This window comes from Podarcis pityusensis (assembly GCF_964106645.2).
Source record: "Podarcis pityusensis genome assembly, chromosome: 4".
In the NCBI taxonomy this organism is placed as follows: domain Eukaryota; kingdom Metazoa; phylum Chordata; class Lepidosauria; order Squamata; family Lacertidae; genus Podarcis; species Podarcis pityusensis.
The window spans coordinates 56,769,200-56,791,316 of record NC_138027.1 but is presented as its reverse complement, the minus strand read 5'-3'; the positions used below and the strand labels follow the sequence as shown (position 1 = coordinate 56,791,316).

General features: G+C 41.1%; 1 protein-coding gene across 7 annotated transcripts in view; it reads right to left on the bottom strand.

Annotated features, from left to right (window-relative positions):
* The window catches only part of PDE9A (phosphodiesterase 9A), a 74,174-nt gene that overhangs the window by 39,122 nt on the left and 12,935 nt on the right, over positions 1-22,117 (bottom strand). For 2 of the 7 annotated variants that reach the window (XM_081003614.1, XM_081003615.1), the window contains exons 2-4: positions 22,040-22,110; positions 16,386-16,463; positions 15,277-15,320 (exon numbers count right to left, since the gene is read on the bottom strand). In XM_081003614.1, coding sequence (XP_080859740.1) covers positions 15,277-15,320; positions 16,386-16,463; positions 22,040-22,110 — 193 coding nt within the window. Of the gene's footprint in view, positions 1-11; positions 56-3,399; positions 3,649-4,437; positions 4,529-15,276; positions 15,321-16,385; positions 16,464-22,039; positions 22,111-22,117 lie in introns of those variants that run through there. The other 5 variants (XM_081003616.1, XM_081003617.1, XM_081003619.1 and 2 more) reach the window with 4 other exon arrangements.

Sequence of the window (22,117 nt, the reverse complement as noted above, 5' to 3'; positions counted from 1 at the left end):
TCAAAACTCACTTAAAGCACTAGGACATTCTAATCCAGGGAACAGTCAACTGCAGCCTGATGTTTATAGATGTAATAAAAGAGCGAAGACGTATGCTTTTATAACCCCACAACACAGTAAAGATATATGACTAGCAGTTCCTCTTGTCTTAAAGAGACAAAGGTCCCTTTCCCTTGCATCAACAGTAACTGTTTACTTAATTTCTAGACCTCATATCACTATCTGTGAAATGGGAACAATCTTCCAATGATTGCAGCTACTTATATAAAAATATCCTTTTTTATATTTGCAGAATGCTCTACAATTTTTATTGACATCACTCTCAAGCTTCTCTGGAAATTATACAGGTTGCCAACTTTTATTTTCCTGGCAGGGTCCCTCTTGTGTATTTCCCAAAGAAGGGAGGGGGGGTCATGATCTCGCTCATTAAGGTTGCCAACTTACAGCTATGTAAGAAGTGGAAATTCAGCAGGTGAAGCCTGAGGTAAGCTTTGCCACCTGAATTTCTACTTCTTTTCCTATGCCTGTTAAAAGGCACAGGAACCCTGCCAGAAAAAGAGTTGGCAACCTTAATGAGCTAGATCACTATGCATTCCCCCGTCCCCACATATAAATATAGCTGGGAATTGCACTTAGATTTGTCCAAAGAACCATGACCAAATATAATTCTTTGTGTCTTTGTCCACATTAGGTCTCTTCAAGGTGGCTTTCAGATACGACACAATAAATCACAAATGACATTGAAATAACAAAACTAAAACTTATCACAAAAAGAGAAAGATCAGGAATAATAAGTTGCTTAACACACCCTCTAAAACACTCTTCAGCCTGCATAAAAATTGCTATCAAGTCCAAGCCAATAGAATAAAACTGTAAAACCTAAAAAACAATCATGTATAAGCAAGAAGCATGATTAATAAAACTGCTCAAAGACAGTCCCAAGGAAACGGATCTTCAAGGGATGGAGCCAAGCACACATCACAATGGATGGGGACACCACTGAAAATAGGAGCCACCACTTAAAAGGCCCTGTCTCTAGCACAGGCATAGGCAAACTCGGCCCTCCAGATGTTTTTGGCCTACAACTCCCATGATCCCTAGCTAGCAGGACCAGTGGTCAGGGATGATGGAAATTGTAGTCCCAAAACATCTGGAGGGCCGAGTTTGCCTATGCCTGCTCTAGCAGTCCCCAATTTGACTTGTCTCAGTGAATAGTTAAAGTGCAGGCCTCTGATGCTTGCCTTAGGGCACAGACAGGTTCCTTCGCAGCAGCAAAGGTGCTCCATAAAATAAAACAAAAGGGCAGTTATTATGTGAAGTAACACATATGGTTGACTAAATCCCTCACCCTGACCATTAAGAACATAATACAGACTGCTGTTTTTTGCTTTTTTTTAGTGAAATCCAATCACATACTGACAAATTCAGGTTGTGCAACTACAACTGACTGGGAGGAGTTATATGACAAAATTTTATTTATATCCCACCTTCCCTGCAAGGAGCTCAAGGTGCTCAGACATAGTACATGTAGAAGATTGGATTATTTTGTGATGAGGAAAGGGATGGAGAAATGCACTGGAAAGTGCCGGGTAAGACATGCTTTGAGACAACGTCATCTAACCTCTCTGGCAAAGGGTTCCAAATGGATGCTCCTTAAACAGCCAACGTGGTCTAACCTTCCTGCAAACGAATCAGGATGAATGTGCAATCAGCATGTCATCTGGAAGTGCCATCGGTCCAAGTTCTAAAATTACCATAGTATGTATCATTGCTGAGGCAAACAGCACTGTCCATAGACAGGAAACAATGTGTGGGAGATTTGCTCCTGCTTCCTACTTGGCAGGCAATTCAAATGGAGAGCACTTCTCAGAGGAGTATGAAAGAAGGCTTAACTACATATTGCACAATGAAATGATAAGCAATCATATTCTGGTTTTCTTCTTTTTTAAAACAAATTATCAGAGTGCTCTCTCTCTCTCTCTCTCTCTCTCTCTCTCTCTCTCTGTGTGTGTGTGTGTGTGTGTAATAATTATCTGAGCACAGCATGCAGGTGAGGAGAGGTTTCAATCTTCCCTTTCTACCTTTCAGTCTTGATAAAAATCCCTCCCTTGACAATTAGCATTCTGAACAAACCCTGAGTGGTGCAACCACGAACAAGGCCCTGTCTTGCATTCCAGCCACTCATCCCTCAGATGATGTTGTTGATGATGATGATAATAATAATAATTTCTTATTTATACCCTGCCCATTGGGCGACTCCCAACAGAATATTAAAAGCACAATAAACATCAAACATTAAAAACCTCCCTAAACAGGGCTGTCTTCAGGTGTCTTCTAAAAGTCAGATAGCTATTTATTTCCTTGACATCTGATGGGAGGGCATTCCACAGGGAAGGCGCCACCACTAAGAAGACCCTCTGCCTGGTTCCCTCACTTCTTGCAGTGAGGGAACTGCCAGAAGGCCTTTGGAGATGTTGGCGGAACATGCAGAGAGCACCCCCTGTTGAGCTTAATGAATGGTCATGCTTAGATGAGAGATGGTGCCAAAGGCTTTAAAGATCATAACCAGGACTTTGAATTGAACCTGGAAATAGGCAGGAGGTCCATTAAGCTGCTGCAAAAAGGGTAGTCCAAGACTTCTGCCTGCCATGTTCTGAAACTGCTGAGGTTTCTGGACACTTCTCCAAGATGACAGCACTACATACAGTGCATTGCAGTAATGCAGTTTGGATGAAACTAAGGCGCACTTGCTCAAAACTGTGGCAGAAATTGTTATGGGAAAATTCCTCTTCTTTGCAACAGTCTGTGAGAGTTCATACTGCAACAATCCACTGGCAGCCGGCAGTAATTTTCCAGCATATAGTCCCGAGTAGTTGGTATCATCACCATCTGTAGCCCAGTAAGGCGGAAGATGGATGTTTTTATAACCCCAGAGTTCAGTAAATATTTATGACCAGCAAAGATAGTGTTCAAAGCTCTGCTCTGGAGGACAAGGAGTGATGCTGTTAGGACTTCTTGTGCATGTATGTCATGCAGTACAGAAATATTTCATTACAGAAAGGAGCCCCAGGTCAGTACTGTGATCTATCAGACCACTGCTGTAACCTACAGTAAAGTGCGGGTAAGAATTAGAGATAATCATCATCATCATCTGTCCTCAAAAGAAGGGTAAGAAGGTCTTCTGTGCCAACTTTTAAATACCTGCTGGAAAGTTTTCTGTTGTGCCAGACCTGTGCAGGCAGTTTAGAGTTGAGTTCATCCTCCCAAAATGATTTTTCACTTTTAAATTGGTTTTTCAACTTTTTACACTTTGTAAACCACTTGGATGCAACTTATGACTTAGCAGATAAATGTTTTTTTTATAAACAAACAAACAAAGTAAAATTTTAGATGACTTACAGTTAAAATGTTCCTATTTCAGCTCACTTCGATGGTGCACCTAAAATTAATTTCACCACTTTTTTGGACCACAGTTGTACAGTTTGCTTTCTCCAAAAGATCTTAGATATACGCATGGAATATTTTCAAAAGCTTCTTCTTTTCTTTTTCTTTTTGCAAATGCAACCCCACCCCCACCACTATGCAATATTCTTGAGTGAAATTTGGGTGATTTGCAGGACTGCCTGCTAATAGGTTACAGCTGCAAAGGAAAACCCAGAATTTCCAGTGTGGGTGTCTTTTGCACAGTCACTCCCTATTGTGCATGTCGTACTCTCAGCAAGGTCTCTCTAGTCTGACGTCAATGGGAGCTCTTCCCAGAATGAGTGCATAACATTCAGCAGGGGCCCATGCTGTGGATGCAACACCTGCAGTGTGGGAACAAAGCATATTCTCTGACCTCCCTCTCTCAAAGGCCAACTTACGTTAGCCTTCAGATTCGGCCAGCAAACAGATGTATGCTAATTCTGCAAACAGAAACACTGCTCATAATAACGATGTGCTCCAGAAAGTTCAACAGACAGTGCAGAATGGTGTGGGTCAGATTCTACCCCGTTTCAATAGTGCAAGGACTCTTGCTAGCACAAAAGAGTTCTCCACCTCTCCCCCCACCCTCCACATCTCCACCAAATTTGCTCAGGGTCTTTGTCAGGGTAACCGTCAGAGCAGTGCATGGGGGGGGGAGGGGGGGGAGATTGTTCTGCAGGGCAAGCAGAGGTGCTTGAACTGACTGAACAATCTCCTTAATGCTACAATGAATATGAATTAGGGATGAAAGTTCAGTGGTAGAGCACATGCTTTGTATGCAGAAGGTCTTGGGTTTAACTCCCAGATTCTCCAGTTAAAAGGATCAGCTAGCATGTGATGGGACAGACCCTGGAAAATAGGCAAGAATGGACAAACAACCTGGTCTGTCATAAGGCAGCTTCCTATGTTCCTGTATAGTATAGTTCTATGCAGGTTTTCATTTTACATGCATTGTAATGAAGCGGCACATACCTCAAATGCTCTTGAAGGTCTTTCACAGCTACCTTTGCAAAGAACCACCTGGAATAGTTTTGTAGGGAACAGACTGTAGCTGCAGCTGGTCTGATTAAGGGACTGTGCAGAACTGCACTGTTCAAGAATACAAGAGAAAGAAGTATGACTCATGGGCAAACCTGTCTCCCTGCTTCTTATGTTATCCACCCTGGGTGGATGGTGTGGAATCAATGGCTTGCGCTCAGGGTAAGCAGTTGTAAAGGAGGACAATTTTTTTCCACCTTTAAAGAGTCCTGTGGGAGATGGGATTTTTGACAGAAGTGAAAAAACTAATCCCTGTTGAAATGGCTTCGTCTACACAACACAAATTTTCATTTACTAACTGTCTTGCAGAATATGGAGAAAAGCTCATTTGTTTCCTGAGAAACTCTCCCAGCGTATGATGATGGCACATGCATGCTGCATGCATGCACATTTAATTACTTAAAATAATTAATTTCTAGACCGCTTACAAATTTTGAAGCAGTTTACAATAGTCTAGAACAGGATTCTAGACTAGATGGGCCATTGGCCTCACCCAGCAAGCTCTTCTTTTCATGCAAGTCTAAAACAGGGGCGGCCAACTCCCAAGAGACTTACAGAATTAAAAACTGGCAGTGATGTACCCCCGATTTTGTGTGGTGCAGGTCAAAGTTGTTGAGCTCACTCAGCCTCACTGAGTAAACTCTGTCTTCTGTTCTACAGATCGTGCAGCAATGGAGGATGGGGCAAGGGGGCGGGGCTGGGTTCGATTTTACCAATGCTAAGGAAAGGGACCCAGCGATCGACTGTGATCTACCAAAACCTCCCAGGGATCTATCAGTAGATCACAATCGACCTGTTGGACATCCCTGGTCTAAAACATACATTAAAACAAAATATAGCCACAAATATCCAGAAAATCAAATTACTGAGAATTAATGATCTATAAACTAAGCAAGCATCCAAAACACACCACAGTTGATGCCTCCCAATTAACCAGGTGGGGAGAGCATTCCAAAAGTAGGTGCCACCACAGAGAAGGCCCATTTCCACTTTACCACTAGATGACACTCTGCAGGTCACAGCATGACCAAAACACCCTTTCCTGAAGAGAGTCACTTGTAAATATAAACTTCTACACTTTACACAAAACACACATGAAGGTTTTTGATCCAGATTTCGATTTTGCAGGAAACGACTGGGAAATTGGCTCATATGGAGATGTTAATCACCAAATGGCCGCTTAGTTTGGCAACACAGTTTGGCCACACAGCTGTCTATGAGAGTTTCACCAAAGGTTAAAGAGTTAACACTAACGAATATATATATATGCGCAACTGCCTTTGTATTTTGCATAGATTCACAGTGATCATCAAGATTAAGGGGCAAAAGCAAGGATGTTTGTGCATATATCTGCAAAGCAGCCTGGTCAAATAATAACTACTCAGGCAAATTATGCTTGACCTGTGACACAGCATGACCAGCTGGACAAATTCATATTACAGATGCAGTGATTGTGAATGAACTTTGGCATGATCACCTGACAGATACAACTGGGCAGTAGACCAAGCACACAAAACAACACTCCATACCACTAATGCCCTACCCTTGACTTCTGGTTTTCATTTTTAACACTCCCTGGGAATAATTCACGTGGCTGGGTTGAGATTCGAAAAGCCTTACTCAAAAGAGCAATCAGGAGCCAGGCCAATGGAAGTGTTGTATACAGTCCTCCCACCCCCACTTCCAGCACTGTTGTGATAAATCTTAAGCCTTGTGAGTCAATACAAGAGAGAGATGTGTTCTGTATGGAGATGAAATTGCCAGCAAAACATTCTTGCTTAATCCAAATGTGTCATGTCTTGACATAATTAGACAATTTAATCTTGGTGTCAGATCGCAAAACTGGCACAAGAGCAATAGGGCAGATCTTTAATTTTTAAACAAACTCTGCGGGGTTCCCTTGAAGCGCCGTAAACACCATAAATTGGCTTATCTATCAAGAGCCATGTTCCCAGTGTCTTACACAAGCCTCCTACCAGAACAGCTGTATAAATCTCTACCGATCCAACATTCCTATTCCTACTGAGGTCCCTGGAGATAAACTGTTGTCGTCTTTGTTTTCTGTCAATTATTTGATAACTTTGCATGCTCACCGGAAGGGCATAGACATGACAACTGATAGCTGTAGACAAGGATGCTTCCAGGTAAGATGAAGAGACTATGACATGCGCTGGCAATGTGATAAGAAGCTAATGCTCCACAGAGAAGCAGTGATGAATACTTCAGTCTCTGCCATCTCTTACCTCATAACCCATTAGGGAACAAAAAGGGTACAGCCATTTATTCTTGTTTCAGTTCAAGGTTTTTTTTTGTTAGGTGCTGTTTCCTAAGCAGCAGCAGCAGCAGCAGCAGCAGCAGCAGCAGCAGCATGTCCTCTTGAGGAGAAATGGGAAGGGCCACTGGTGGAGAAATCGACACTGATTTCCAGTGAGATCACACCAATTTCCAGTGAGATCTCACTGAAATTTCATGAGATCATCGTACACCACAATATCTCATGAGATTTTGGCAAGAACTTGCTGGAAATCAGCACCAATGCTGCACTGCTTCTCTGCTAGTGGATGCGACAGGGCGGGTAGGGCACTCACAGGAGTACCGTCTCAAGGGTTTTCACCGCCTGAGGTGGCAGCTTCACTCCACCTCATGGGTGAGCCGGGCCTGTTCCTACAGATCTTTCCACTCCAGCAAGGCTGGTGTTAAGGCAACTGTTGGGCACCTGCTGAAGGTCACAGTCCCACAGGGGGCACACCCCCAAAGCCCGCTGCCCCTGCTTGCTCTTGTTGTTGCTGCCTGTTCATCAACTGCTCACTTTCTGAAGAGGCATACAGTGACAAGGGTGAGAAGGTGGAGTAGCGCTCCTCACTTGAAAAAGGTTTTTAAGCAGACATCAAAAAGAAAATGTTTCAGTGGTCATGCTGCTGTGGCTGCTACTCTTCCCACTCAACCCCTTGCTTCACCATGACTAGATGTGGTCTCCCATCCAGAAATGGGAAAGAATGAGTGAAAATATAAAGGAATCAATAACTGGCAGCACTAAGAAGAAATAAACGAAAGAGGCTCAATAAATGGTGAGGCATTACTATGGAGAATAGCATTGCTGATGTTTGGAACTATTATTGTTGTTTTAAAAAACCATTCCACAAGTATTTCTGAAATTGGAATTGCCTCCATTTTAACTGAACATTTTCAGTCTTCTCCCCTTACATGTGTAGTTCTGTGGAAAGGCCTGGTGCAATTTAACTGCTTCTGAAATGATAACTCTGCTTATGAAACACTACCTCTTTGGCCTTCTCCTTTGCCATCTGTTTTCTTTCTTAGCTTGCTCCATGCCTGCCAGCTTTTGTGATTTTGTTAGGAGCCTTCAGCATGTAGGTTTCTTTCCCTTTCTCAGCTGAAATCCCCAGAGTCTCATATTTTCTCTTGAAGTGCGCCTTTTCAGCCCTTAAGTTTGACAACACAAGTGACAGCAGTCTATACCTCTGAACACCCAAAAGCAAATATAATGACCCTTATTCACAGAAAGTTAGTTCTGGTGGTCCCACTGAAGTTGGTGTAACTTAACTGTTTTTTTCCTCTGGATTGGGGACAAGGTACTGTAAAACACAATTTTTCTTACCAAACCCCCCTCAAATGTTTTAAAGATCATCATCACTATCATCAGATAATTGCTTTACCCACCCTTCAGTATGAAGGGCTGATCCACGCTTTACATTTTGAACTCATGTATGACCAACATCCAAGTTCAAGTGGCAAAAATAGCAACAACACCCTACAATGTGGTACTATGAATTGTGAATGGCACATGAGTATTTAAACGTCCGTTTATTAATGCACTTAACACTAATGGCTTTGGCCATGAGCAAAGGATTGGGCTAAAATTCTGTGCTTCTTGCATGTAAAACACAGCCATTTAAATATGTGTGTGCCATTCACAAATGATGCAACTGGATGTGGTTTCTTTTGCCATTTGAACTTGGGCATTTTTGAGTTCAAAACAGAAATGCTCCAGCAAGCTTCATCACTTCCAGATCACCTGTCTACTGACTATTTTCCCAGATTTGTTTGCACAAAGTTTTCAGGAAGGATATGCAAAGTTGGCTACTTTTTGAGCACTTGTTCTGATTTTTTTCACATTACATTGAGCAATTGTTATCTCACAGTTTCCATTATTTTCCACTCACTTTCCTGATTGGGAAAAGCCTGAATTTTGGAGGAAGTTGGTCCGTTGTGTAAGACAACCAAATCCACTTCAACTGTGCAATCTAAATTCCTGGATTGTGATTGAATACTATCTACAGAATAGCAACAGCCTGGACATGCCCTTAGTTGCAAACATTAACTCCAACAAAACTTAGGTGCCATTTACGAGTTGCAATAGTGCTGTGGGCACTGCTTTATCACAAGTTCATTCCATGGGTACCTGCTGTAAAATTTAAACACTGGCAACCAGATTTTGTGTTTATGTGTGTGCCAGTTCTGAGGGCCTTTCCCACCACTGTACTATAGAGCTTTAGAAGTTATAGCAGATTTATGGGCTGATACTATGAAAACATAGCTCCCACAGCGAAAATATGATGAGCAGAGCTAAAACCGGTCGGCGCCATCGGTTAATGGCGGATTTCCCTCCGAGCTCCGGAGGGGGTCTGCTCTACAAGTTCGGGTCCTGTCGCTACGGCGAAGCGGGGACCCTCAAAAATTACAGGCGCGGAAGCCTGTGAACAAGGAGGCTCGGTGGGCACCATCGCGCCCCCCCGAAATCGCAAGGGAGCCTTTTTAAAGGCTCCGGAACGGCAGCGGGGGGAGAAGCGGTGCTGAGAGCCGCTACCCAGCTTGTAAAGCGAAGCCGCATCGCCATAGCCGGAGAGCGCCGATTCCTTCCTGAAAATTGGATTACAAAGTAAAACCAGTGAGTAAGACTGACTTAATTGGGATTTACAATTATCTTTTTGAAATTTGGCTGAAAACGGGATTGGTTAAAGTAAGGAAGTCAGCCTTTCCCGGACTGCATAAGGATAAAGCAAAGAAGGATTAAAAGCTGCAACCATTGAGAGATCGCAAAGAGTGAAGAGAACCAGACATAAACTGTGAATTTTCCCCCTTTTGGTAGGCAGGAGCAAAAGGGGGAGGAATTTGGAATTAGAACCTGCCAGAAAAAGATTTTAAAACTTTTTATCGCTGTGTCAAATACTCCTGAAACGGACTGCCGGGGCAAAGGAACCTGGAGAGAGAGAACTGTCAGTGAGCTGTCACTTAGATTATTACATTGTTTCAAACTACTCAGCTCAGGAGAGACATTAAATTACTGGTTTGTTGAACTCTGAAAATATAAGAACTGTTACAATTGACTATTGGGAAACCTCAGGGGAATTTTGGACTGTAAGACATTTTGTGTAGCTTTGGAAACTTTGTTCCCCTAGAGGACACTTTGATAACTGTTGCAAATTGGGCTGTAACTATTAAGGCAGTGGAAATTTCCCTTGAAAAACAACTAACAGCTGCGAGAGTGACCTTGGCTAGGCATGAGTGGTGCATCAGAAGAGACAACAACCAGGTCTGGGAGACAATACAAAACAAAATCTTCACAGCGAAGAATTTCAGTCCCAGGCATCCCAGTGGCACCAGCTGCAACTGGTCAGACAAGAACAACAATGTCATCAGATCCTGTAACACAAGCTTTGGTTAAAATAAATGAGTCTTTGGAATCTTTGACAAAGCAGGGGGCGGAAAATAGTAGAAAATTGACAGAACTCTCAATCAAACTTGATCAGAATACACAAAGTGTGAATGAATTAGGGAAAAGAGTGACATCTAATACAGAATCTATTAATAAAATATTAGAGGACTCTGCTAATATACGTAAAATCGCAGAAGAAGCCAAAGTCTCTGCTGATGAGGCTAAAGTCTCGGCGGATGCTACACAGGAAAAAATTGTACCAGTTTGCAAAAAGCTAGAAGATCATACATTGGCCCTGTCTATGCTTGAATTGGAGAGGAGAAGTAGAAACTTAAGACTACGAGCGGTGCCTGAAAGTGAAGGAGACAACTTGGCGAACTTCCTTTCTAAAGAATTTTCTGATTTTTGGCAACAGGAGTTAGAGAAGGAAGAAATTAAAATAGTCACTGCTTTTAGACTGGGAAGAGCACAAGGCAGGAAGAAGCCAAGGGATTGCCTAATAACATTAAGATCAAGAGAGGAAAGAGAAAAAATATTGAGCCTGCATTTTCAAAGAACACTCGAGATTGAAAAGTCTTTTGTGGAGATTTTTAAAGATATCCCAAAGGAAATTCTAGATGCAAGAACATACTATAAAGAATTGGTCGGATTGCTGAAGAAGAACGAAGTACCTTTCAGGTGGGAATTTCCGCAAGGCCTATCTTTCAAATTCAAAGGTAGGAAAATAAGGATAAGATCAGTAGAAGATTGAGATCAATTTTTAAATCACTACAGGGAAGACCTTCTGAAAGGAACAGTCGGAGAGGAAATAACATCAGAAACGAAAGACGCAACAGACATTTTAAACCTGACGTTTGGACTGAAATCACCGACAGAAGAAGAACAACTACTCGGAGCGACAGGAGGTAAATAGCTTCAGGATGGCCCTGCAACTTCTAAGCTGGAATTGTAATGGACTCAATCTTCCGCGAAGGAGGAAAAACATATTCCATTTATTGAAAAAAGAGCAGCTGGACATAATTTGTTTACAGGAAACTCATATAACAAGATTGCATAGGAAATTACTCGTCAATAAGAGATTAGGCCAAGAATTTATTTCATCGGATAAAGTTAAGAAAAGAGGAGTGGTAATCTATGCAAAAGAAAAATTTTCCCCAAAGTTTATATTTAAAGATGAACAAGGAAGATATTTGGCAATTGAAGTGCAAATTCAAGGTGAAAAATTTTTGATACTAGGGATCTATGCACCTAATGAAGGGAAGTCAGAATTTTTTAAGAAGCTGCATGAGACATTGTTGGACTATTTGGATTACAAATTAATTATGATGGGAGATATGAACGGAGTGGTATCTACAAATATGGATAAAGCACAAAGACAGGTAATTACCAGAGATGGGAGACTACCAAAGACTTTCTTTGAAATGACTGAAAATATGGACTTGATTGATATATGGAGAACAAGGAACCCTCTCGAGAGAGAGGGAACCTTCTTCTCTGAAGCAATGATGACCTGGACCAGAATCGATCAAATTTGGATTACTAGTGGGTTGGCTCCAAAGATTAAGAAAGTGGAAATCTGTCCAAAGACTTGCTCCGACCATAACGCCGTGAAGATGGAGATGAAATTTACAGTAACTGGTCAATTCAGATGGAGGATGAATGACAACCTATTTCGAGACGAGGAGATCCATAGAAAGGCTCAAAAAACTTTAAAGGACTATTTTGAAATAAATCTAAAAACTGATGTAGAAAAAAGAGTGATATGGGACGCAAGCAAAGCAGTGATGCGAGGATTTTTAATTCAACAAAATTCAGTAAAAAAGAGAAAGCAAAATGAGAAGAAGGATAAGATCTTGGAAAAGATAAAAGAAGGAGAGAAGAAATTGAGATCAAAACCAAAGTCCCAGGAGATTCTGAGAGAGATTAAGTTATACCAGACACAATATATGGAATTGATGAATCAAGAGATTGAATGGAAGATAAAACAAATGAGACAAAAGACTTTTGAATCAGCAGATAAATGTGGTAAGCTTCTGGCTTGGCAACTGAAGAAAAGACAGAAACTAAATACAGTTACAAGTCTAGAAGTGGATGGAAAGAATATTTCTAAACCTAACGAGATAAGAAACTGTTTTTTGAGTTATTTTAAAAAGTTATATTCACAAGGACCGCAGAAGGAAGAAGATATAGACGAATTCCTTAAAAAGTATGGACTACAAAAAATCTCCTACCAAAGTAAGGTGGATCTAAACCAGAGAATAACAGATCAAGAGATAGAGAGTGCCATTCAAAATATGCAACTGGGCAAATCTCCAGGACCAGATGGACTGACTTCCAGATACTATAAAGCTTTGAAGGAGTGGTTGGTACAACCATTAAAGGAAGTCTGTAATGAGATCTTGGAGGGGAAAAGGGCACCAGAATCGTGGAAAGAAGCGTATATTACACTCATACCAAAGACAGAGACTGAAAAGACTCAACTTAAGAACTACCGCCCAATATCATTACTTAATGTGGATTATAAAATTTTTGCAGACATTCTGGCAAAAAGATTGAAAAGAGTGTTGATGGAGAAGATTCATAAGGACCAAGCAGGCTTTCTCCCAAAAAGGCATTTATCAGATAATGTGAGGAACATAATAGACATTTTGGAATTATTAGAGGTGAATATAAACACTAAAGCAGTTCTGATCTTTGTGGACGCGGAGAAAGCCTTTGACAATATTTCTTGGAGTTTTATGAAAAAGAATCTTCATGGGATGGGGGTAGGCCAAGGATTTGAGAATGGTATGGGTGCCATATACGCTGAACAAAAGGCTAAGTTGATTGTAAATAATGTGATAACTGAAGAATTTAAAATAGAAAAAGGGACACGACAGGGGTGCCCAATTTCCCCTTTACTTTTTATTTCTGTTCTGGAGGTGTTGCTTAATATGATTAGAGATGACCAGCAGGTTAAAGGTGTACAGGTCGGAGCCAAACATTACAAGTTAAGGGCCTTTGCAGATGATTTAGTACTTACTTTACAAGAGCCAGACACTAGTACAAAAAGGGTGTTGGAGCTAATTCAAGAATTTGGTCAGGTGGCCGGATTTAAATTGAATAAACAAAAGACTAAAGTTTTGGAAAAAAATTTGACAGTCATGGAAAGGGAGAAGTTCCAGAATGAAACAGGCTTGACAGTGGTAAAGAAGGTGAAATACCTAGGGGTCTATTTGACATCTAAGAATTCGAACTTGTATAAAGACAATTATGAAAAATGTTGGTCGGAAATTAAAAAAGATCTAGAAATATGGTCAAATTTGAGATTGTCAATGTTAGGCTGAATTGCAGCTATTAAGATGAATGTATTGCCTAGAATGTTATTTTTGTTCCAAACGTTACAAATTCTGGACAAGATAGATTGTTTCAAGAGGTGGCAGAAGGATATCTCGAAATTTGTCTGGCAGGGCAAAAAGCCCAGAATAAAATTTAAAATACTGACGGATGCAAAAGAAAGAGGGGGGTTTGCCCTGCCGGACTTAAAACTGTATTATGAAGCAGCAGCACTTTGCTGGCTGAAAGAATGGATGCTCCTCGAGAATACAGATATCTTGGACTTAGAAGGTTTTAATAATACATTTGGTTGGCATGCATATCTATGGTATGATAAAATTAAGGTGCATAGGGCCTTTAAAAACCATATTGTCAGGAAAGCATTATATAACGTTTGGATAAGATATAAAGATCTGTTGGAAAGTAAAACCCCTAGATGGTTGTCACCTTTAGAGGCTACAGCGCTGAAAAAGCTTAATATGGAAGCTGAATGGCTAAAGTATTGGGAAATTTTGGAACAAGATGGAGATAAATTGAAGTTACAGAGCTATGAGAAATTGAAACCCAAGGTTCGAGATTGGCTCCATTATTATCAAATAATGGAGGTACATAAACAAGACAGGAAAATTGGATTCCAGGTGGAGAAATCAAAATTAGAAATTGAACTGTTAGAATCCAATACTAAGAATTTGTCAAAAATGTATAATCTGCTGCTGAAATGGAATACACAAGATGAAATAGTTAAATCAGCTATGATTAAGTGGGCACAGGACATTGGTCATAACATTATGTTTGCTGACTGGGAATGGTTGTGGAACACTGGTATAAAATTTACGGCATGTAATGCCTTAAAGGAAAATATTATGAAAATGATCTATAGGTGGTACATGACCCCAGTCAAGCTAGCAAAAATTTATCATTTGCCTGATAATAAGTGTTGGAAGTGTAAAGAAACGGAAGGTACTTTTTATCATCTTTGGTGGACGTGCCCGAAGATTAAGGCTTTCTGGGAAATGATATATAATGAAATGAAAAAGGTACTTAAATGTACTTTCCCTAAGAAACCAGAGGCCTTCCTCTTGGGCATTGTCGGCCAATTGGTGTCAAAGAAAGATAGAAATTTCTTTATGTATGCTACGACAGCAGCAAGAATACTCATCGCAAAGTATTGGAAGACAGAAGAATTACCCACCTTGGAAGAGTGGCAGATGAAGGTAATAGACTATATGACACTGGCTGAGATGACTGGCAGAATCCGTGAGCAGGGGAAAGAGACGGCGGAAGAAGATTGGAAGAAATTTAAAATTTATCTTAAGAACTATTATAAAATTGAGGAATGTTAAAATGTCGAGGTTTGGAGAAAGAAAAGGAGATTACAGCGACATAAGATTAAGTTGAAGAAAAGAATAAGAAAAAATATATTTGATAAAATTAATTAGAACTTGCTGAAATAAATTTTGGAAATCGGGATGTAGGAAGGGGAGGTTTGGGGGAGTCCGAGAAGAGAGGGACATGAAAAAAAGGTTATGAAATTTTACATGTTTGTATGTCTTTTTTTTATTTGTTTGTATTGTTTAAAATTATTCTGTAAAACCAATAAAAATTCTTATAAAAAAAAAAAAAAACAAGGAGATTTAAGTGAAGTCTTCTGTTGATTTAAAGGCACCTAACTTATTCTGGATTAAATCCCATGTAGGTGAAATATTATTCAACAGTCCATTTAAATATGGATTTACAAACTTGAGAATCATGCCAAAGTTGATTTTGGACAAAATAAAGTTTACCTGTTTGTTGCCCAGTGGTCACAGGTATTACTTTGTATGGAGTTCTGCAAGAGACAAAAGGGAAGTCAAAGCATGCATTTTCAAATGATGCAAGCATCATGAAACATGGGAAGAAGGGCTGCTTGTAGAACTGGTTATGCTCAAAATTTAATTAGGGAAAAGAACATACATTTCACAAAGACCTTCCAGCTTGAGTGTCACAGGCTCTTGGCTGTGTTCAAGCAGCGTCGACAACACATGCAGCCACACAAACATTAATTGATCACTGCAGCACATTCCCTGCTTGAGCACAAGGAATAGACTGGGAAGAAAACGGTGAATAAAACTTGCAGCACAAGCAACTGCAGTGGGGCAGGGGGCGAGGGAAGTAACACGCCCAGAGCAGATTGTAAGAAGCCTGGGAAAATTATGAAGAGCTTTGGGAAAAGAAGAGCCTTGGGCTATGCATTAATGAGTACACACCTCCAAAAATGTCTGTGTGCAGAATAATGTTTTGGTTTGCTTCTCCTAGTAGAAGGAGGATTAGGAAATGTGAGTCTCCACAGGAAACTGAGTGGGACGGAAAAAAAGCATTTTCACATTAACTGTTTTTTTGCAGCAGTTTGTTCCACAGATATATGCTCTAATAATCCAATCTAATCTAACCACACATGCTGTAATCATGCATATAATTTTAAGGGGAAAAATAAATAAAGGAACCTTAGAGCTGTATTAGTTTTAGGTCACTTACAGATAAATTGTTAACAACAAATGAGCATTTGTCCTGATTTGGTTGCACAGACTTTGTGGGGAGGTGAGATGGTATTGGCACTTGGTTGAGCATTCATTTTGATTTGTTAGCAGGGAGGTTACACAGCGTGGTATCAAGCAATTTTTATCCCACATTTTCCAGTGTATTTCCAGTGTAATCACTTTCCTTATTGCATGTGACTGTTGCTATTTTAGGACAAGATTCGATCTGGGGGAAAACTCTTAGTAAATGTTTGCAGTCTTCCATTGCATATTATCTATGCCTTACATACAAAAATAAAATAATAAAATAAAATACAACTGATAAGTAATACCATTATTCTTCTGAACTTGCTTCGGTTATAGGAAAACATACATACCTTTCTGAGTTTGCTGGCATGGTAGGATCAATGGATACCATGCAGTCATCTACTGTGAAAAGTGAAATAGTTGTATTCCTGGAAAACAATGTTTAAGGCTATGTTTATTTAACCAGTCTCTTGTGCCACCTCGTCCACTTAATTGCAAGTTACTATCTTTGTTTTGACAAATCAAGCAAATGTTGCAACCTGGGAGAAAGAAAGAAAATGGCTAAGATTATTTAAGAGAAGAACAAAAACTAGTTTGGGAATGCCCAACTGAAGCTATGCCCTACAGGCCTCATCTACATAAACAAGAACCCTGACCATTCAAGAGTTCTTGATTGTGTGGAAGAGGCATATGCATGTACAGGCAGTCCCTCATTTAAGCACATTCAATATGTGCACCAAACCTTGAAGTGACCCGGAAATGTCATAAAGACATCACTGAAATGTCACTAAAAGGGGGCTGGGGTGGAACGGGGTGTTTGTGGGCTTTTTTAATGGGTTTCAATCATACGCGATTTCACCAAAGTGTGTGGTGCCTCGGAATGCAACCCCTGCATAAACTGGGGGCTACCTGTACACCTAGATGCATATAGCCTGCCTTCTGCACTAGCACTGAATGCATGGCTGCTGGGAGTGTGGCTACTCCACAAGCGGCACATGGCTTGTGAATGTGCTCCTATTACCACTTCCTGCAGTTGTTGACTGTATCACGGTTCATCTGTATGCTTCTAGTGACATGGATGGAAATGAGAAGGTAGAATTAATATGTAGTGAGCAAATATATATATCCAATGAGATAGTCTGGTTCATTACATGGAGCATTCCTGCTGTAAAATTCTGAAACGGGCATGTGCTGTCTCTTTGATACTTGTCATAAACAGTGATACCTTTTGCATTGTTTTGTTAATCTGAGCTCTCTCTCTCTTATGATACAGGAAGTGGTGAAAGAGGAAACGCAGGTGACTCGTATCTTTTTTCACATTTCCCTGTAATGTGCAATGAGTAAGCTTGAAGCTTGAAGCTTGTTTTCCTTTCCTTGCTTCCTATAACAGTCAGAAGAGGTCTTCTCAGAGGGATAGGCAACTAAGGGTTAAAGTGGCCTCAGGTCACCCCAGCTGGCCTCAAAGAGAGCTCCAATCCTGACCCTCACTTATTATGAAACTTAGCTGCTTTCTCCTATCCGCATTCCTATTAGTAATAAACAAGGACAAAGGTTTCTTCAGCTTCTTTCAGTTTCACTGCATCTGCACTGGCTGTTCATGTGTAAGCCTGCTTCTAAAAGGCAAAACTTCATTTCTTATAAAAAATCTATACCACCAAGGTCAGACATTACTGCATTTGTTTTAGTATGGCTAATTTCCCAGTCCATGCTAGCACCTTTTCTAGCACATTCCAGAATGCTTCATCACGATGCATTTATTTACAAAATGCCAAAGGTATGTCCTGATCCATGTCTGACATGTGAATACAAGAGAAGGAAGCAGAAAAATGAAAGGCGGCCCCTTGAGATTATTTGCTTCTCTATTTTCACATGGCATGAGTTTTCTTACATCAGACTCTCAGTGTTTTGCCACTTGGATCTCTACGGGGTTTAATGTTCTGGATAGAGAGATACTGTGATCTGGAACAGATTCCACTTGCCCTATATAGTGGCTTTCGTGTAGGGAGGGTGTTCTAGGATGTCAGATCTCTTTCACATTTAAAACAACAGATTGAGCATCTGTGCATCTGGGAATTGATGGCATTATGACTAATTCTCTGGCACTTGCAGGGTCTCCAGAGAGGAGTATATCTGAGCATATGCTGAGCATCTTTCTCTTGCTACATCCAGCCCATGCATATCTAGGCCAGGGGGACCTGTTTTCTGGGTCAAATATTGCTCACAATCGCCAGGCAGGTTAATCCTGGCATCTCTGAGTTGATGAACTGAAATAAAGCGTTGAATCCATGTTTGTGAGAAAAATGAATTTCTTCCTGAAAGGCTTAGACTAACTAAAACCTCTAAGGCAACATAGCGCAGGTTGGTGATGTGCTTTGACCTACATTGATGGAAGCAGAGAGCAGGCACACACAGCAGCAACAGTGAGGAACATTGAAATGATTGCACTGCAGACTTGCAAAGCTTTATAGGCTCTACTTATTAATTCAAGGGCAATTTATGAATGTCTAACATGGGTGACTGCATGTTGAGACTGTGAACAGCACATGTCTTGAGACAGGGCCGGCTGTACCATGAGGCAGAGCGAGACAGCTAATTCTGAGAGGTGGAAAGCGGCTAGAAAGGTGTGCCATGTTGCCTGCCCTGCAACCCTAGTATGGCCAGTGCACCAATGAAGCAATCTGAGGCGACCTGCCTCAGGCGGCATGCTCCACAGGGGGTGGGAGATCCCAACCTGGCCTCGCAGGCAGCTTGATTCAGCTGAAAGCCAATGCCAGGGGAAGCAACAGCAACGCCTCATGGAACAGTCCCTTTTCACCATGTCTCAGACACTCACCAAAAAGCAGACATTTCTATGGAGTAGCTGCACTGCCTTTCCTCCCTCCTAAACGGTGGTACATCTTACCTCAGGCACCAAAAGTTCTCTGGCCAACCCTACCTTAAGGACATCAGAAGAGCACTGATAATCTAGTCACCTGCTTGATTCTGTAACAACATTATTAGTCATTTAGAAAACCGTATGTTACTTATTAACATTTTACAGAATGTTTATCAATGAGTCTTTAAGATAAAGTATGACGCATTTCTAACTGGAAGATCCAACCCTCAAAAGGTTCCATCAGTGCAAGTTATGTTGAAGTGAACAGTAGCAGATGGCATGGGAGAGGCTGAATTGTTCACCCTTCAGCTGGGTCGCTGCTCCACACCAGGGTGGAAATGGGGAGGAATGGGGTGGTTCTGTCAACCTCGTCACCTCCTTGTCATCCCCAGCTCTTGGTATCCAGCAGTAATTCAGCTGGGGAGTAAGCAGTGCAGCCCTACTGTGCCATCTGCTATTGCTTGTGCCACTCTAAATACAGGGATGTGAGCCACATAAGCCAGCATTGCTGTCCAAAGAGCACGATGGTAGCACAGGCCAGATCAGCAACCACATCCAAAGGAAGTTGATGGCAGACTTCTGTTGATGTCAGTAGTGATGGATGGCACTGTATTCCACTTCTGTGCACATTGTTGAGAAGATGGAGAGATGTTTGAGAGCCAACAGAAGTAAGAGAACTATGTGATGGTGCTATGTCCTTGATATCCAAAATAAGGTCCAGGCTTAGTTCTCATTTCAGAAGATGAAAATGATGTTCCTGCTCTCAGAGAGGGATTTTTTTTTTTTGCCTCGCCCCTTCTTTTGTGCTTGAGAGAGAGATTTAAATTTATTTACTTATTTCACAACTTTTATATAACACTTGATTGTAATAAAATCTCAATGTTGGTTTCTCTCAAGGGGAGTAGGCAGACACATGAGCAGGAACAAGACGGTGCAGACAGGGCCAGCATAGCCATTAGGTGGGTTGCGGCCACTGCCTCAGATGGTGGAAGCCCACAAGGTGTCACCCATTTGCCCCACCTTCTCTGCCACCGGTGGTGAAGCGGCACTGAAAACATGTGAGATCTTGTGGAATGTGAGAGATCGTGCATGTTTTTAGTGAGATCTCATGAGAAATTAGCACCATCTCACCCAAAATCAGCGCTTATGCCACTGCCACTTCTCCACCAGTGGTGGAGCAGGCAGGGATGAATGAACTGGAGGAACCTGTAACAGCCGGGAGACGAGAGTTACGAGGCAGGAGAAGCTGCAGGATTGGATAGTGAAGAAGAAGAAGAAGAAGAAGAAGAAGAAGAAGAAGAAGAAGAAGAAGAAGAAGAAGAAAGAGAGAGAGAGAGAGAGAGAGAGAGAGAGATCAGGCTGGCATACAGTCAAGGACTTCCACATCTCCTCTTCCTGCCCCCACCTCTTCTGCTCCACTTTTTGTTGTTTTTAGATGCTTGAGTATTATTGGTGATAACTTGTAGGCTTTTTTTGTTGGTTATTGAGGAGCAGAAAAGCAGCATATAAATGTGGCATTGTTCTAATTTTAAAGTTATTCCAAACCATGATACCAGAAGCTCAGATAGAATGCATATTACTGAACATGAAAGTTACAAACAGAGATCTAAGATCCAGAGTCAAGAGTTGCTTCCAGGATGTCAGTGTTTTGCGGGAGGGATTGAATCACATTCTGGAAATGCAGATTTGTGCATAAACACGAATTAAAGCACTCTGGTACAACAGAGCCACTTAACTCCCCACCCAACTTTTTGTGGTTACAAAAGTGAGAGGCAAATGTACTAAAAAGTGTGGGATAGACAACTGATTAGTGGGAAGACATATAACCTCCATAAAAGCAAATCAGAACAAATGCTCCATAAAGGTCAAACATTGCATAATCTCCATGTAAACTTTGTGCAGGCAAACAGGGTGAATGCTCAGTTAACAGGTCATCTGGAGGAGCTCAAGGAAGCTATAAAAGCCAGGAAGGGCTCCTTTGAAAAGCATCCATAATAGCACCCAAGTGGTGGAGCTGTCACTCCCGTCAGGTGCATTTGACTCCTTACCTCCTTTCCTTTCAATCATGCAGTAAAGGTCCTTCTGTTTTGCTTCTGGTTATTTGGAGTTATTTGTATATTCATTTAACATTTTGTAAGAGGATGGTATACGGGACGCGGGTGGCGCTGTGGTCTAAACCACTGAGCCTAGGGCTTGCCTATCGGAAGGTCGGCGGTTTGAATCCCCGCGACGGGGTGAGCTCCTGTTGCTCGGTCCCTGCTCCTGCCAACCTAGCAGTTTGAAAGCACGTCAAAGTGCAAGTAGATAAATAGGTACCGCTCCAGCGGGAAGGTAAACGGCGTTTCCGTGTGCTGCTCTGGTTTCACCAGAAGCGGCTTAGTCATGCTGGCCACATGACCCGGAAAAACTGTCTGTGGACAAACGTCGGCTCCCTCAGCCAGTAAAGCGAGATGAGTGCCGCAACCCCAGAGTCATTCGCGACTGGACTTAACTTTACCTTTAAGAGAATGGTATAAAAATGTTTTTATATAAATATAAATAAATGAATGTATTGGAGCTGTATATTATATACCTGATTGTTTTATTCTGTTTTATCTTTCATGTATGTGCTTGTAGACAATAGCAAGACACTTAAATTTAATGACAAATTTGATCTCTTTATCATATTTTCAGCATTTAGATGAGCTTCTCTTCCTGCTTTCTGACATCATGCTATTATCCCAATGGACATTTGCTCAGAGCTCTATCAGGAGTTTGGTCTCCTTGGAGTTTTATGCAGGTATGTTGTGCTACTCAATTAGTTTTTATCTTGTGCTATTTGTAGTTGTTACTTAGATGTTTTTTGCTTGCGGGAACTATTTTTTTAGACCAAAAGGAGAATACAGTGTTTTCAAATGAAACAAACAAAGCAAATATATTTACATTATATTTTCCATGATGTAATTTCATTGTGAGATTCCTATTTTCTTCATTATTATGAAAAGGCCATAGCTAGCATGATAGCCAACCAATTCACACTCATAGTAGTCCTCAGAATACTCATACTCAGTTGGGGTCACTCTAAGCCCTTTGGAAAAGTAACACAAGTAGCATTCATAAAAAATAGAATTGCATTGGAAAAATATTTACCTTGGCAAACCAGTTGCAATACAGAAGAGTTCCATGATATCTCTTGAGTTACAGTATTTACTGAAGGCCACCTTCCAA